Raw genomic sequence first — 16588 nt, 5'->3', positions numbered from 1 at the left:
TTCAAGTTTAAATGAAGCCATTTTACTTACCAGTGGAAGACAGGGGGCTTTATCCCCTGCTAGCATCACAGTACCAATTGTGGATCACTGCTGTGGACTTTTTAGTAAAATTTTATCTTGAATCTCGGTTAATATTTAAGCCATAAATGCTTTTAAAAAATTACTGATATAACCTTACTGGTTGAAGTATGTAAATAATATGTCATGGAGCTTCAGTGAGACAGAAGTATCCTTACCCTATCCAAATGGCAAAGGAAAAAGTTGCATTTTTATTTTTAGTGAGGAGTTTTCTTCATGTTCTTCACGTAGATGGAGTAAAACACTGTTTAAATGACTATACAGTCATGTGAATTGCATCACAAATAGAACTAAAATTTCTGACAATAACTGTGTTGTCATTTGTCTCATATGTTTGGATTTCTGTATTCTTCTACATGTTAATTTGATTTGTTAATCCAGTGCTTTAGACACTGAAGATGAATTTTCTGAGATGAGAACGATTGGTTAGAGACTATTTTTTTAAGTGTGTAGTCTCCAATCTGTTGCACTGTTCGTTACAGCAAAATAATTTTTTTTCAGGGGAGAAGAAGTTATGAGGAATCTGTTTTTCTTCTTGTTATTGAAATAATTATACATTTGAGTCAAAACTTGACATCAAACATGAAAGACCTTGTTTTTTCGTACTCAAAATGGCATTTCTAATCTAATCCTTCAGGGTTTTTTGCTGCAGTTTTTCAATGTGGGAACTTCAGCAGTGTGTTAGGGAACAATGAACAAATTTAGAATTTAAAATGGAGATTGTTTGTGAAGAGCTTTAAATAACATGGTGAGAAGTTCTCAGAACTCTGTGACAGCTCCTTCCTCTCCATCTGTGTGATCATGAATTGTGTTTGGAAGAAAAACTGCAAACTTTCACTTTCTGTATAATAATCAGCGTTAAAATATTTTTACAGATTAAGCCCATGAATGTGGAGTACTTGATGATGGATGCCTCAATTCTGTTGCCTCCAACGGGAACACCACTGACCGGTATTGATTTTGTGAAAAGATTGCCTTGTGGGGATGTGGAAAGAACACGAAGAGTAAGTAAGGCCTTTTTCCTTTCATTCATGACATGTTAACATCAAAGGCTTTGGAAATACAGGTGTTTGTCCTCAAAAACTGCTTGATTGGAAGCTTCATCTATAACATCATAGAAGCTTAGTTGACAGAACTGCGTAGAGCATATAGTGTTTCCCTGTCCCAATGGAGAAGCCTTTTTTCTAATTTCTTGTAGTCAATGTGTTCTTATGTTGGCATTACCATTTGCAGACAATAGCAAAGAAGTTTATATTAAATAACATTTGATTACCAACATTAATACTTTATTCATTCTTTCACTATCTGGTATCTCAGTCTACGATTATATTCTTTTAGTATGAAGCAAACCAGGCTTCCAGTGGTTGTGTTTCTTGACGGAGCAAAACATATAATTCTGTTGAGGAACATTCATCCTGCCCAAAGTAATTCAGTATAGAGATGATGAGAATGAGGAGGGCGATAGCAAAATACTTCATATTTTGACTGACAAGGTTTGTAGAGATGATACTGACACAGATAACCGCAATAATCAGTTTTGGCCTGCATCCAGCAGTGTCCTGTAAGCGCTGCAGTGCTGGTATATCTTAACAGTGCATTACTGCACAGTAATGCTGTTTGGAAAGTGCTAGTCTATGAGGAGTTCTGTGTTTGTGTAAGTGTGTGCAAAAGTATATTCAAGTACTGCTGAAGAAAAAATCAGATTTCCAGTAATATTTCAAATAGTTTTTTCTTTCAATGCTATTTATAAGCCACACAACTGTTGTTAACACGGGAACTTTTTTGATAAAGTACGGTAAATTATCTTGAGAAGTATTGTTAGGAAGCAGGGATGTTTTCTTAGAATTTTTTCTGTGAGGTATTAAACGGGATGGTACCTAGAAATTCTTCCTGATGGAAACTACTGTATATGTTTAATGGAATAAATCAGAATAAATCTAAATTAGTGGAAACTCAGAACATAAATATTCCTGTAAATTATTTGCAGTGGAAAAGACTTTTTTTATCAGCAGAAATTCCCAGAATTGTCCTTTCTTGTCAGTACTCTTTCCCCGAATTTCTCAGAATTCCTATTGCAGCTACTTCTTGTTAAGCTTTGCATTATCTCCTGCTGCTGAATTGCAGTGCCAGTAAGCTGAATTTCTGGAGCGTCTTGTGACAAGCTGCTGGTGCTTAACCTACTAGAATTCTTTTTGCTGACAGTTTAAAATGGACGCTGATTCAATTCTGAGCATCCTATGGCATGATTCCAAAAAATTTGTCAGGCTTTCTTTTGTTAGCAAGTGAAGAAGTCCCATGCTTTGATCATATCATGAGCTCTTAGCTTGGAAATCTGATCTCTTTATATTTTCACTTCTTCTTTTTCTGTAGAAAGTCCCTGCAAACAGCAATTGTTTTCCTTTTAACAGCTTTAGGAGGAGCTGCATTTCTTGCTTCTGACTTCTGTAGTCCTAAAGACAGTACTGCTTACCTACACTAATGCAAACACGTTTACATGCCTGCTTGGGAAATAATGAACACTGTGTGTTCACTCTGCATCTAGGAGTACACAGCAAGCAGAGACTTTTGAGAGAAGGTTTTGAACTACCTCTGAGGATGCATGTCATGGGAGTATAGTGAGACAGTGATATATCTCTATGTATTGGTGCTCCTTTGCATATGGAATGCATATTTAAATGAAAGAATCAGCACAAAATTTACTTTATTATGCATAATAGTTTATGGCAGAGAGCTCTTCAAATTTGGTTCTACCTGGCTCTGAAAACAGGACAGTCAAAAAAAAATAAGTTATTGGTCTTGGAACTGTTCTGCCACATTGAGATCTACCAAAGTTTATGGTTACAAGTCAGATCTCATGCTTTCTGGTTTACATTGTTACTGTAAGCAGATTTGGGCCATAACTTGTAAGATTCACATTGTAGGTGCTTTTTCATCTGGCATTCCTGAATTCTTTCATTCTTGTAAAGGTTAATTCCTAATTTTCTTTTCTACTCTTGTAGATGATTCTACAGTAAATGCAATTACATGTTGGAGATGAGTGACAGTAATTCTGTGGGGAATGCATGCAAGGATAATTAACACTGTGTAGGAGGGGAAGAGGGTTGTGGGGAAAGTAAGTGAAAGGCTGAGTGATGGCTGCCCTTTGAATTAAGTTGTTTTAAAAGGTAAAAAGCCCTGGTGGCTATTACATTAGAGTTAATAAACATGCAAGGATGATGCTGGTTTTGACTGAATATGGAAACTTGTAAGCCTGCTACCATTAATTGTTGTTGAAGCATCTGGTAGTAAAACTGTTATTTTAATCCCATTTAATTTCAGCAAATTCACTGTACTCTTGAATGCAATCTCCCCAAATGGGAGAGATTATCTCCTATTATAAACTGGCTCTGCTCTTACAAGTAAGATAATGTTCTTTTTTTTTTTTTTTTTTTTTTTTCCTAGATATGGCTTTTGCTCCAAAATAATCACGTTCTTCCCCTACTAGATTTCAACAGCATATCAAATTCATCCGTTGTCACATCATATAAGTCAGATACACGAGTTCTCTCTCTTCATCCCTGTTCTGCCAGAAGTTTCTGATAGCACTGCCAGTATGACAGCTGGCCAAACTTGCTTCTGGCTCACAAAATCCATAGCCACGTTGTCTTTAAAAATACAAAGGGAGTGACGAGTTCTGCCTCAAAGCAGTTTAGGCAGGTTTTTGTAATGCTTGCTGTGAATTGGGAGTGCTCAGACAGTGCAGCCTTTTGTGAATTCAGCGCTTTTACAGTAAAGCAGCAGCCACTGCCACTTAACTGTGTGCCACAGGATTCCTATGTAGAAGTTCTTTTTTCAAAAAAGAAGAGGAAAAACAGCACCAAGCAGCTGTAACATTAAACAATTATTTTGTTTATCATACTGAAAGAAAAGTCCTTGTAGCAGAAGAGGTGCCTTTCAGAAAGTGTCTTAATAAAATCACTGCTGTTCTTTGCTGCTTTATCTAGTCTTTGCATACCATATGTCATTAATTTGCAAACCAAAACAAGAATATAAATTTCACAGCATAAATGTTGAAAGCTCCTTGGGGCTAGTGCAGCTTTCTGAGTACTTTGCCTGACGTAGGCCATCTGGGAATATAAAAGTTTACTGAGAATGCTCTCTTACGAGAGGTTGGTGTGTATGAGCACTTGAAATTAATACTTGGGAATCCCCACTGTTTTCTTTCAAACTTGTTGGACATTGTAACTTGACTGACTCTAATTACTTTGGTGTTTTCAGTTCAAAATGTGTCTGTGGAGACTGATTGCTGGTCTGGAGCAGATTTTGTAAATGAAATCAGTTTTCAAATGATGTGTTTGTTTGTTTTTTTTAAATGACAAAAGTTTTTAGTCTCTGTTTAAGCAACACTTGTGATGATTTGCTGATCACTCTGCATGAGTTTTCCAGTGGGTAAAAGCTTAACAATAAATAACATGCACTGACTTCTGTATACGTTTTTAATTGACTTTTAAATCATGTTAAGTTCTGTTAATTTAAAAGGTAAACATACTGCATGGCAACAAACTCAGGGATTGTTCAAGTATCTAGCTTTTAAGATTCTGCCAAGGTATGTAATGCTGAGTACAGCAATATTTTAATTGTCTTTTTAATTTCTCAAGGCAATCAGAGTTTTCTTTATGCTTCGTTCATTATCATTGCACTTGCAAAGCGAGCCAGAAACCCAGTTGCCACTGACAAGGGAGGAGGATCTGATAAAGACCGATGATGTTCTTGACTTGAGTAAGTAGTTCGTCGATTTCCCAAATTGAACCCGTTTGGTCTTTCTTTTTATAATATACCCAGTTTTGTCATAATAGATGGAAATTTTTTTATGTACGTAGTAACAAAATGGTAGAGCAATGTATTGAGTGCTTGTACAACTTGCTGCCATTACAGCAAACCATGTCACCAAGTGTTCATTAGTGTTGAATTGCTGAAGGATTAGTAGTATAGAATTAACTCAGTTTCCTGTTGCAGATGAGCTGATATTTGTTGTCGTGTTGACGCTCTTCCAGAGAGTGAGGTGAAATAATGAACCATAATGAGGAAACTGTAGCATATGGTCCTTCACAGCCTTAAAGTGGAAATAATAGTGTAAATGAGGTGTGTTATGACTAGTGGAAAACCAAAAGGTTCCCATAACAGTTGCCTAATAAATTATGAATGTTCTTTTCTGACATTTGGTAAGTCTTGACAGTAATGCTTTGCCTTCAGTTTATTTTCACATCTGAAATGAAAAGTTGCTCTGAAAAATCAATCTTTTGATTTCTTTATCTTAGTAGCTATTGCATGTCTGTAGTCAGGCAGCTTAGGCACTATTTCCACATGTTTTCACCTGTGCTCTTTAGTCTCTCTACTGTTGCACTGTAACAGTATTAATACTGGACAAAACCATATTTGACAGCTGTACTGTTGTGCGTGCATGTGTCTGTAAGTTCATTTCTGCCACAACATTCAGCAACCCTAAATTCCACTGTAAGTTACTTCAGTTCTTGAAAATGTGGCTGGCATTACTATCAACTGAAATAAACAAATTGATGGGCTTATTGGATTAAAGAATGGAAGAGGCAATAAAAGGTCTCAAACTAAGAAGGCTTGGATTCAGAGTATTCCCGAGTCCTGTTCTGAAACATCTGTAAGTGCTGAAAGCCTTAATGGGCCTCAGGGTTTATTAACACTGATAACCCTTTGTACTTGTTAATAAAGCAGTTTCAGAAAAGGTACTAGCTATAAGAACTTAAACAATACGTAAGATAAACTGTATAGTAAGCACCTCCTTGCTTTGTACTACAAACTGTTCCAGAATTAAAGCTACGCATTTCCTGTTAGTTACCTTGTAAGTAAAAATCCTGTTCTGGGAAAACTGTAGCCAGATGAAAGTGCAGGTATCAGCTGAGTTAACCCATAAGAGTTGGATATGCAGTACAATAGTACAATAACTGTAATGTCTTGAGTGCTCTTTAAAGCTCTATGCATTCTGTGTATCACTAAGAATTATTCATTAGGCTTTCATTGCAGAAATATAACAAAAATAACTTTTAGAAGAACTTGTTTGTGTCATTATTGTAACTTGATGGAGAAGAAAAGTATGGAATCTTCTAAGCTCTTCTATACAACTGGCATTAGTTTCAAAGCAAAACTTTCAGTTAAATTCCTTGCTCATTAAAACTTAAATAATCTGATACCAGGTTTGTTTTTGTCATGCTGACTCTTCAATTCCAAAGAATAAGGCACACCCATAGCATTTGCAGCAAATGCCATTAGTTTTTGAAAAGACATGTCTGACACCTGCAGTCTGTCTGAAACTTAGACACCCCAATCCATTTGTCATGTGAACTTCTGTTTTCTAAAGAGAGGCATTTACTGTTCCTCTGAACACTGTCTGCATTTCTGGTTAGAGAGAGAGCACCGGAGGGTTCTAGCTCACCAAGTTCCCTTGGCTTTTACATGTTATCAACCTCACTCCCTTCATTTACTTGGCTCTGAAGAGTAAATATACTGTTTGTTACAGTATAATTCTTTGTTGTTGAATAGCTGTGCTTATATATAGCTCTTCATTCTCACAGGGAGTTTGTTGTTTTATTCTGTTTCTGTGGCTTTGAAGGAGCATGGCATGTATCCTGTGCATTAAGTGTGACTTCCCTGAAACTAGTTCACCTTGAACCAGAGCATAATTCCTAGACAAACATCCTTTTTCGCTTAGAAACATTGTCCTATGAGGGAGCAGTCTATGGATTGCATAGTTCCATCAATTATTTTTCCTATGAAGCTGCTGCTGTTTGTAGCTTCAACGTATTATATTAGCTTCAGATTTAATTTTTATTCTCTTTGTATCGTTTATGAATTAAAATTTCCCCCAAGTACTCTTTGAATTACATTGAATTGTTAAGCTTTTAGCTAGAAAAAAGGTATTTATTTTTAATGGTTTGCTGTGGTTGTCTTTAAAGTTTCTTTCAGCCTGCTTTAATATTGTGTGTACTCAAACTAACATGGTTTCACAGTAATGATTGAGTATAAAGCAGGGTTCCTACCTGGTTGTGTATACCCCAAGGTCATGGATAATAGGAATGAAAGTGTAAATTTGATGAAATAAAGAAAAAGCTTATCCAGATTAGCAAAGGTCAGCTAGGAATTGTCAGCCTCCATTTATGGGGCTCTCAGAAGACTTCGTTTGATGTAAAGAATGTGATTCGGTCACTGAAGAATGATAGCTTGGAACTGGAATACATACCTTGAGGTATGGAAGGATCAGGGAAGGGAGGCACTTTGTTTTGGAGATGTGTAGTTTGAAGGGGATTTTAGTGTGATGGCTAAGAGAGGTTCTGATTATACATTCATATTGAATAATGTGGGTGGGAAAAGATGTAACCTAATTTAATAAATAACAGCAAAAAGGTACGATTTACGGTCAGAGCCCATGTAATCTTGAAGCTGGAAGTCTTCCAGCAGTCAGAAGAGCCAGGTTTCAGGCTTCTAGAAGTGTAAATCGCATTGGACTGGAGCCTAAGTTTAGAAGGAAGTGTAGGTGTATCTGCATGCAGCAGCACTGGACTCTGTGGTTTTTCAACAAGACTTGAGACTTTGATTTAGTGAATGAAATCAGCAGTGGTGCAGCTCACCCCTGAAAGAAAATAACCTTTCATAAGGAAAGGGGATGAAGGCTATTTAAAAAAAAAAAAACAACAAAAAAAACCAAACCTCCGAACACTTACATGTATTATAAGGTCAAGGCTCAGAGCCATCTGAATATGGTCCCATGCAGCCTGCTCTGGGTGGCTCTGCTTGAGCAACAGACCAGGTCCAGATGACCTCCAGAGGTCCTTCCAACCTCAGCCATTTGGTGATTTTGTGTTAACATTGTGTTATGTGGAACAACCAAAACCAAGAATCCTGAAGTTCAGTAGCTGTATAACTTTTTTCTTTCTTTCAGATAACAGCGATCTAATTGCTTGTACAGTTATAACAAAGGATGGAGGTCAGGTTCAGAGATTCCTGGCTGTGGATATTTACCAGATGAGTCTGGTTGAGCCAGATGTTGCCAGGCTCGGTTGGGGAGTAGTTAAGTTTGCAGGCCTTTTACAGGTAAGAGGTTTTAATCTGGGTATTCTGCATTTTCTCAGATGAAAGTCTCTGTTTACGTAGCTAAATACCAATGCCAATATTAGCTTACATATTTAAACAGTGTGCCCTGCCTACCTGTTCCTTCTGTTAGTAGTCTTTTCTAGTTCCTACCTTTAAAACGGTTTTCTAAAGTTGTTCCTGTAGATAACTGGAGACACAGTTAAAAATATGGTAACTTCTCCAATGTAATTTGGGGTATGTCAGTTTGAACACTGAAGTCATACAGGACAAGACTGAGTGCCAGGTGCTTTCCTTAAATGACATGGTAAATGAACTCTCCCAGAGTTCTGACCCTTATTCAAGTGTAGAGGAGGTGACAGGTCTCTTACTTCAGCCAGTGTTAATGTTTACATTCTCTGATGTCCAGATACATTAACTGCATTTTAAACTGACTTAATATCTAGGAGTACAAACTTCTTTAGAACTGAATCCAGGACTGCCAACTGGTGAAGTCCTTCTTTTTAACCCAGAAACTGTTATAAAATGCTACCTTTTTTAATTAGCTAATTGCCCTCTCTTTCTTTTTAGGATATGCAGGTGACAGGAGTAGAAGATGATAGTAGAGCTCTGAACATTATAATTCATAAACCTGCCTCTAGTCCTCATTCTAAGCCATTCCCTATTCTTCAAGCCACATTTGTTTTTTCTGATCACATTCGCTGCATTATTGCAAAGCAGCGTCTTGCAAAAGGCCGTATCCAAGCTCGGCGTATGAAAATGCAGAGAATAGCAGGTAAGAAGCTATTTTTTTGAAATGACTTGGAGAAGCGAGACTTATGTCATAGAAAATGACTGTGATGTAAGGATAGAAAACCAAATTGTGCACAGAAAATAGTAAACAAGTATCTAACTTCCAAACAATAGATTTTATTGGAGAAAAATGTGTTGTGATATGAAAGAAAAGATGTGTGTGATGGTGTTAATGATACACCACTTGAACATGGTGATGAACATTCCAAAATATTAAACAGAATGTCAGCTGCTAGATGTCTGTGATTGGAGGAAATGCTTGAGAAGAGAGAGGGAGTTAATTGGAATAAACAGCGAAGAGTGAATAAAGTATTGCTTGAGTATTAAACGAGTGAAGCATAAACTGAAGCTTAAATCAGCTGAATGAAATAGATAACTCCAAAATAAATAGAAACTCCAAAATACAGAATGGGAAATGGGTGGGAAAATGAAAATCGATACCAGCTATCAGAGTTACTTGGATTTTCCAAGAGCTACAATGAGTCGGTGTTGGGAAAACAAAATCACAGCTGCTGTCAAGGATAATGAGTTGACCAGATAATTACTCTGATTATAGGTGGCTTAAGATTATTTCAGTGTCTTATGGCTTAGTTAACAAGCTAACTGAGTTTTTGCTATGATTTTATGAAACCAGTATGTCAAAAACTTACATCTTAGATCATGTTAAAGATTTTAAAGCAAGTTTGAAGTTAATACAAATCTATTTTGATATCTAAAATTCTAGGTTGAAGGGCCACGCAGGATTATCTTTTGTCAGTTCAAAGCAGATTGGCTCTTTTAAGTGGCTTTCGGCTTTGCTCTCTTGTAACTATGGAGGACTTTATCTGTACAGGAGAAAAGTTATTAAATAATTCCTTGCATTACAGAAGCCATACTACGAGTTTACTGTAATCCTTGTTTCTGCTCAGTTGTGTTCTGAGGTTTCCTTAATATGAGTGTGTTATGAAAGCAATGAAAAAGAAGATTGTCAGAAATGTTTTCTTCTTTTCCTGTGCATTTGCAACTGCAATTAAGAAATAAATGCAAGCAAGCTCTGTTAAACAGTCTGTAGTCTTAAGATTCTGAGGAAGCTATATTATTTTACTTTCATCTATTTACCCCTCTCTGTATTTAAAAGTAACAACAGTTATCAATTGTGATTAATCATAGCTCTCCTGGATCTTCCTGTTCAGCCTTCAAATGAAGTTATGGGTTTTGGACACAGCACTACAGCTGCATCCCAGCACCTTCCGTTTAGATTTTATGATCATGCACGACGTGGTAGCAGCGATCCTACGGTGCAACGTTCTGTTTTTGCATCTGTTGACAAAGTTCCAGGTAACATTATCAAGGAATTTTTGCTGTGTTTCAAGTAGATAGAACAAGAAATGCACTTGGAAAATTCCAACTAGATTCCTTCTGAAGTTTCGTATTTGCTAAAAACTATATATATGAAAGTATGAACATAACTTGTTTGCATGCTTCATAGAAGCTTGACAAATGACTTTTAAAGGAGATTGAGTGTAGTTTCTTTCTTTCTATGGTGTCAGTACTTATTTTTAAAGAAATCTTATTATTAGCAATGTGAACATTTAGAAATGCTCTGACAGCTACCAGTTAAATAGTGGTTATCTGTGATAGGTGTGGTAAGTTGGGCTGCTTATTCTGATACTTATATTATGCTTTATAAATGCAAATGTGAGTTTGTAACTCATGGTCATGTGGTGTAGCCTTATTGTATTCTTTCATTTTTTTTCTCTTAAAATTCACATAATTATTTGAAGTCCAGTATTAAAAAGCTCGGTTTTAGTCTCGGCTGTATTTTACTTCTGAAGTAGCAATTTAGCTGTAGTTAAATACTTGAGTTCAGAGTGCAAGGATGGATCTGTTTTACTGTTGAAATGTTAAGTGTTATCCAGCCTTTGAATTCTGTGACAGATATTTCCTTTAGCAGAAAGTTTCCTGAGTCCTTAAAGTAAGATTCTATAGTAATGGTTGATAAATACAGTATTTTCTGCAGCTGCAGTAATAGATATTTACCAAAAAATAGAGATGCTGTCTGTATTTTGAAGGAAAAAAAATAATTCCACAGATCTGTGGAAGGCACTTCCATTCACAAAGCTTGATATCCAAAGGCAGATAACATTGAGATCTGTAGAGTTGTGTTTAGGTGTTAAAGGGTGCATATAGACAGAGTAGGATTGACTGTAACACTTGTAATCAACTTTTAGTTCCAGGTAACTATCCAAAATATGACTTGAATACAAGTAATAATAAATACAAATATACTGGAAATAAATTCAATGGTTCTTCCTGTTTCATTCATTGAAACCTTGAACTCTGAGGTTTTAAAGTGTGTTAATCGGATCCAGACTATTAACAATAGCTGATAGAGCAGTGAGTGAATATAAACAAGGCAGATAACTGACGCATTTCCAAGGTATTCAGTTTCGTTCTGATGTTGAGGATTCAGGAAGACACTAAAATTACTTTTTCTGATAACTGAATTGTGATTTATATCAGCAGAGGCTAAACTATCATTTGTATAAACAACAAAAAGTTTACTTTGTTGTGTTTCTGAACATACAATTCCAGGGTGAGGCTGATGGAAGAAGTTACCTCTAGAAAAACAAGTAATATTGAGGTGTGTATTCCAGGTGTTCACATGTTGTGAACAACATGTCCATGGCTCTTTCTCCTAATACACTGGAAGCATCTGATTGCGTTGTCATCCTTTGCAAATAGTTAGTTTAAATGATTGTGTTCTGTGTACTCTGTACTTATGCAACACATCTCTCAGCTGTGCGTAAGGCCATCTTTAAGTTATTTTCTCACTGGTTTGTAAAAACAGCTGGCATGCTGTGCACTGCTCCATCTGCATTAGGGCTAAAAAAAGTCTCAACTCACTACCAGTCATTTCACAAAACAGCATTTATTTTGAAACATGATTTAAAAAATAATAATAATTAAATTACTCTACTTAGAAAGCAGGTGATCTGCTGCCTTATGACTAACTCAGAGCTCAGCTTACCTGAGTCCTGGGCATGAAGGAGAGAAATCATGAAAGTTTTCCAATTGCTGTTTGGATTTTTCAAGACAGATGTATGTTGTATGATGGGGATGTATTTCCTTATTTGACATAAGGCTTCCATGGAAGAGGTGTGGTGGGAAAGGTGCCAACATTACCGTTTCAGAGTCAGCCTTCTTGTAGATCAGTGTATATGTAGCTGTGATGAGTGCCCTCTGCATGTTATAGCAACCAAACCTGCACCCAGTGCTCAAGGTGAGGGAGCACCAGCACAGAGCAGGGCAGGACAATCCCTTCCCTTGCCTGGCTGGCAGTGCTGGGCCTGGGGCAACCCAGGGTATGGCTGCACCTTCTGGCTGCCAGGGCACACTGCTCACTCAGATCCAAATTAACAGGACTTCTGGATCACTTTCTGTGGGGCTGCTCCTCCAGCCTCTTGTCCTCCAGTCAGTACACGTAGCCAGGATTTTTCCCTACTAGGCATAGAATCTGACACTTGGTCTTGTTAAACTTCATGGGGTTGGTGATTGTCCAGCTGCCCAGTTTGTCAGGGTCTCCCTGCAAGAAGGTCTCTTGGCCCTTATGGGAGTTAACAGCCCCTCCCAAATTAGTGATGTCTCTGAGCCTGTTTGAGATGCATTCAAGTCCTGCACCTAGCTCTTGTATAGAAATACTAACGAGAACTGGCCCTGAAATGGGAAGGGGCCTCTTCTCAGTAATATTCGTCATAAACAGCGTGTTCTGTTGAATCAAAAACATGACTATCAGAAAGGAAACAATTATGTTTGTAACTAATCTTTGTCATAACTTGAGAGCCATGAAGGAGTGACAAAGGCACTTCCAGAAGCTTTTGAGCATCATTTCGCTTCCTGGAGCTATGATTAATTCTGTTTGCATTTTCTCGGCAGGTTTTTCCTGAATGACTTTCCTGGTTTGTTCTTGTTCAGTAGTGCTTATGTACGGTATTCTGAATGATTGAGACTTACCTTCCACTCCCAACTAATTTACCTTACTCTAGCACGCTTATAAGCCTTTATCTGCCGTTGTGTTGTGTGGTGTGAATGTTTTGTCATTACCACACTCAGTGCTTTGTTGAGATTTGATGTATTTCATCTTTTTTTTTTTTGTTTGTTTTGGGGGATGTAGGGTGGTTGTTTTTGTGGTATCTTCTTTCTGTTGTCCTGTGCTCCTGTGCTGAGGTACTCATATTACTCATATTAGACACTTGTGCTTTCCTTCCATATAATGAACAAAGGAAGGAGAGGGTTGTTCTTTTTTGCCACTCTCACAAAATGCTGTTTTGTGTTGATGTAGGTGTAGAGTTAAAATAAACTTATTTGTTGCAGTAATGAAAAATGGATATTCATGCAGTGCTTGCTAAGGGCTAAATGTGTTGTTTTGGGATTCACCATCTTCAGCAGGAGAGTAGATTTAAATTCCAGTTTCCTGCTCAACTGCCTTCTACAGCAGCCGCTCATTCAACTGCTGTCCAGTGACCCACCGATTCCTTTAGCACAAGTGGGTTTAATTTCAGTGCTGTCTTCAAAGAAAGGCATTTCTTGCTGTAGTCTTCATGGTGATCCGTTTACCAAAAAACCACTACCATAGGTGGTTGAGCAAATTCAGCTAGGAGTGTTATGTGAGAGCAGGAGAGAAAAGGGATGGGAAATTCCAAAGATGGATAGACTGCTGAAGAAAGCATACTATTTAGCCATATCTGTGTCTGCTAGATTGTTCAGTTGTTTCCCATAAAAGGCACTTTGAAAAACCACTGAGTCTCCTTGTGGTCTTTCAGAAAGAGGCTTGATAATCTTGTGGCAAGCAAAACAGACAGTGGTGTGGGCCACTGCATGACCTGGGGCCGTGCATTGAGGCAGCTGAGTTTCTTTCGGATGTTAATCCATTCTGAATTCTGGTCAGCCTCAGGTAGTGTGTGAGGACAATGTCTCTGGAAAAAGACAAGCACTTATTTCAAATAGTCAAATACTCAAACAGGGGCTTGTGAGGAAGTTTATGCAAGATGTTTTCTGAATAGAGTTTAGGGAAGTTCTGGATCTAATGCTGTAGGATACAATTTTGTTTACTGTTTTGCCAAATGTATTTACTGCAATTTGAAATTAATAACTGTTGTGTTTGGAGGAACACAAGGGAGCATTCATGAGCTTGTTCTTTAGCTTCCCAGAAGAACTGTCTGCTGTTGCATCTTGACTCTAGAAGTTGTTTGCTTTTATTTTTAATGGAACTGCAAAAAGTCCCATCTGGATGCTGTTTTATGAAGGACTGTCCTAAGTATGGATTTATTGTTCTTCCCATGTTAGCTGTGAATTTAGAAAATGTTGAATTTTCAGACAGGGTGAGTGCTTAAATGTTTCCATTTGGGAAACATTCTCATGCAAATGTGCTAGGGCAGTTGCTAGAGAAGTTGTCTTAGACAAGGTAGTGTTTGAAGTTTGCTTTGGACTAGAGGGAGTCATCAAAGAGAAAAAAAGTTGTTTTTAAATATTTTGAGCAGTTCAGTCTTCATAGGAAAGAAAAGAACAAAGTTCTCCTCTGTATTTATTGACTGCTTGTTGCTTTAGAGAATTGTCTGAGTGAAACTCTACTTAAGTACTTGAGTTTTTGGTTAACTTTTAGCAGACCATCTGGCATTACTGCGTGTAACCTCAGTGTAACTTAGCTAAAAGATTGTAGAGCATTGATCGATTTGGTTTCTAAAAATAAAGAAAATTATGTATGTTTATGGAATAAAGAGATCTGTATTTTAACTAAAGCAGGTGCCTCCTGGTACAGCTCTTATGTAATTCTTTCAATTGGTGTTTATCTTGGACATGATGAGTAGTAAGTTAAAGTAGGACAAAAGCTTGGTGAAGTGTCATTCACCCATCTAACGTTATGATGCAAGTAGTACAGCAGTTCAGATAGCACTGTGTTTCTGCAAGGGGTTTTGAGTCTGGGTCCTGAATATGAGCATGGGCAGTAAAGGGTAAGAAGCAGGACCATACGTTAAGCTCAGTTGTTAGCACAAGTAGTGTTTATCTGCTTTAGTCTGTGTCCCTTCCTTCTTCATCTATTTTGGCTTTTTCCCTTGTATTGCTGACTGACAGTATATGTTGTTGTTAAAAGCTGTACTTTAAAGCGTTCATATGCTTCTTGTAATTTATTTATTTAAATATTTAAATAGGGTTTAACATGGAGATTGGTTGCCAGCTGCAAGGTGTTGGCAAATTCCCCGTACAGAAAATTCTCTATAAAGAGTGAATCATCCATGGAGTGCCATGGCAGATTGCCCATTTCAGAGAGGAATAAAGTATTGCTTGGTGTATATGCGTTTTCAGTGCTTGCTACACAGCAAAGACAGCAAATAGTACATTGTTAGGTAATTCATGGCATTCAAGAGATGACTACAGTAAGTAATTCAGCAAACTGCCAATAAAAGGGAAAACTTGTCATTCATGCTTTCCGTGGGAGAGTGAGGAAAGCATTGGAAGCAGCTAACAGTTGTGGATGCCACTTCATCCTCAAATCATACTGAAGGCAAGAAGTGCTCCTGAAGAGCTGTTAACAAAGTTGGACATGATGAGTAAAAGCTTGCATCTTGTAGGAGGGCTCAGACTAAGGAAAACCTCACTCAGAAAATTGAGGGATCCCTATGGGCATGTTGTTGTTATTGCAGGAAGTTGCTTAAGGAACCACTGTAAGAGTGTAATCTTCTAAGGAAAGTATGAAATATGGAAAGTATAAACAGTACAGTCGTATTTGTCTTCACTGGAATTGTGCAGGACAGGCAATTCGTGAACTCTGCCCTAGGAGCATATTAAAATTCTAGGAGGTAATTTCATGGTATTCTAAGCAGATAATTAACATTTTGGTTCATCTGATGCCATTTGAGATGAAATCATTTACTTCTGTAATAGCAAAACCATGAAAACTCTTAACAATTCAGCTGAAAAATCAGATTGAAGGGGAAGAAATTGTAAGTGAAAGACACAGTAAAGGGCGACTCATTGGTTTTTCTCTCATGGTAGATATCCAGACTTGTTCGGACAGTCTGATCACAGTTTGGAGGCAAATAAGATCATCAGGCTTTGCAAGTCTGTTGGCACACACTGATTCTTGGATCCTCATCATTTATGAAACTATAGTGGCTACTGATAATGATACAAAATGTGTATTATTTCATTTGTTTTCACAAATATGGAGTGCTGCAGAAGGAATGTTGGAACCTAGGTGGGTTCCTGTTGGAAAAAAATAAGAATTAGAAAATGACATTGTTGAATAACCTAAATTGTAACAAATTCTCATATTCTGCAGGGAAGCAGGATTAGGTGGTGATCTATATTAAATTCCATGTTCTGCTTCGTAGCTTTGATACAAAGACTTCTTGCATGAAGTTTTTCTGATTTCTTTGCAGTTGAGCACTGCATCCTGTACCATGCACTTCCTGCTCTGGGTTTCTCAGAAACTAATGGCATTCTGGGGATTTCTTTAGTTGTTGTTTTTAGAATTACAAACATTCCTGAAAACTGGCTGTTCCCCACTTAGCAGAGCAGGAGAGAAATCACCATACATGACTTGATAGGAATCTCAGTTACAGTTTCGAGAAGACACTTCAAA

General features: G+C 37.4%; 1 protein-coding gene across 11 annotated transcripts in view; it reads left to right on the top strand.

Annotated features, from left to right (window-relative positions):
• Positions 1–16588, top strand: part of CLEC16A (C-type lectin domain containing 16A) — a 147288-nt gene that overhangs the window by 19726 nt on the left and 110974 nt on the right. For all 11 annotated transcript variants that reach the window (XM_072348999.1, XM_072349000.1, XM_072348998.1 and 8 more), the window contains exons 17-21: positions 954–1082; positions 4716–4836; positions 8027–8178; positions 8746–8950; positions 10117–10284. In XM_072348999.1, the coding sequence (XP_072205100.1) occupies positions 954–1082; positions 4716–4836; positions 8027–8178; positions 8746–8950; positions 10117–10284 (775 nt within the window). The remainder of the gene's footprint in view (positions 1–953; positions 1083–4715; positions 4837–8026; positions 8179–8745; positions 8951–10116; positions 10285–16588) is intronic.

The sequence above is a fragment of the Excalfactoria chinensis genome, chromosome 14 (assembly GCF_039878825.1).
Source record: "Excalfactoria chinensis isolate bCotChi1 chromosome 14, bCotChi1.hap2, whole genome shotgun sequence".
Classification (NCBI taxonomy): Eukaryota; Metazoa; Chordata; class Aves; order Galliformes; family Phasianidae; genus Excalfactoria; species Excalfactoria chinensis.
The sequence above is the reverse complement of the archived record's forward strand: the minus strand, read 5'-3'. Positions and strand labels throughout refer to the sequence as shown.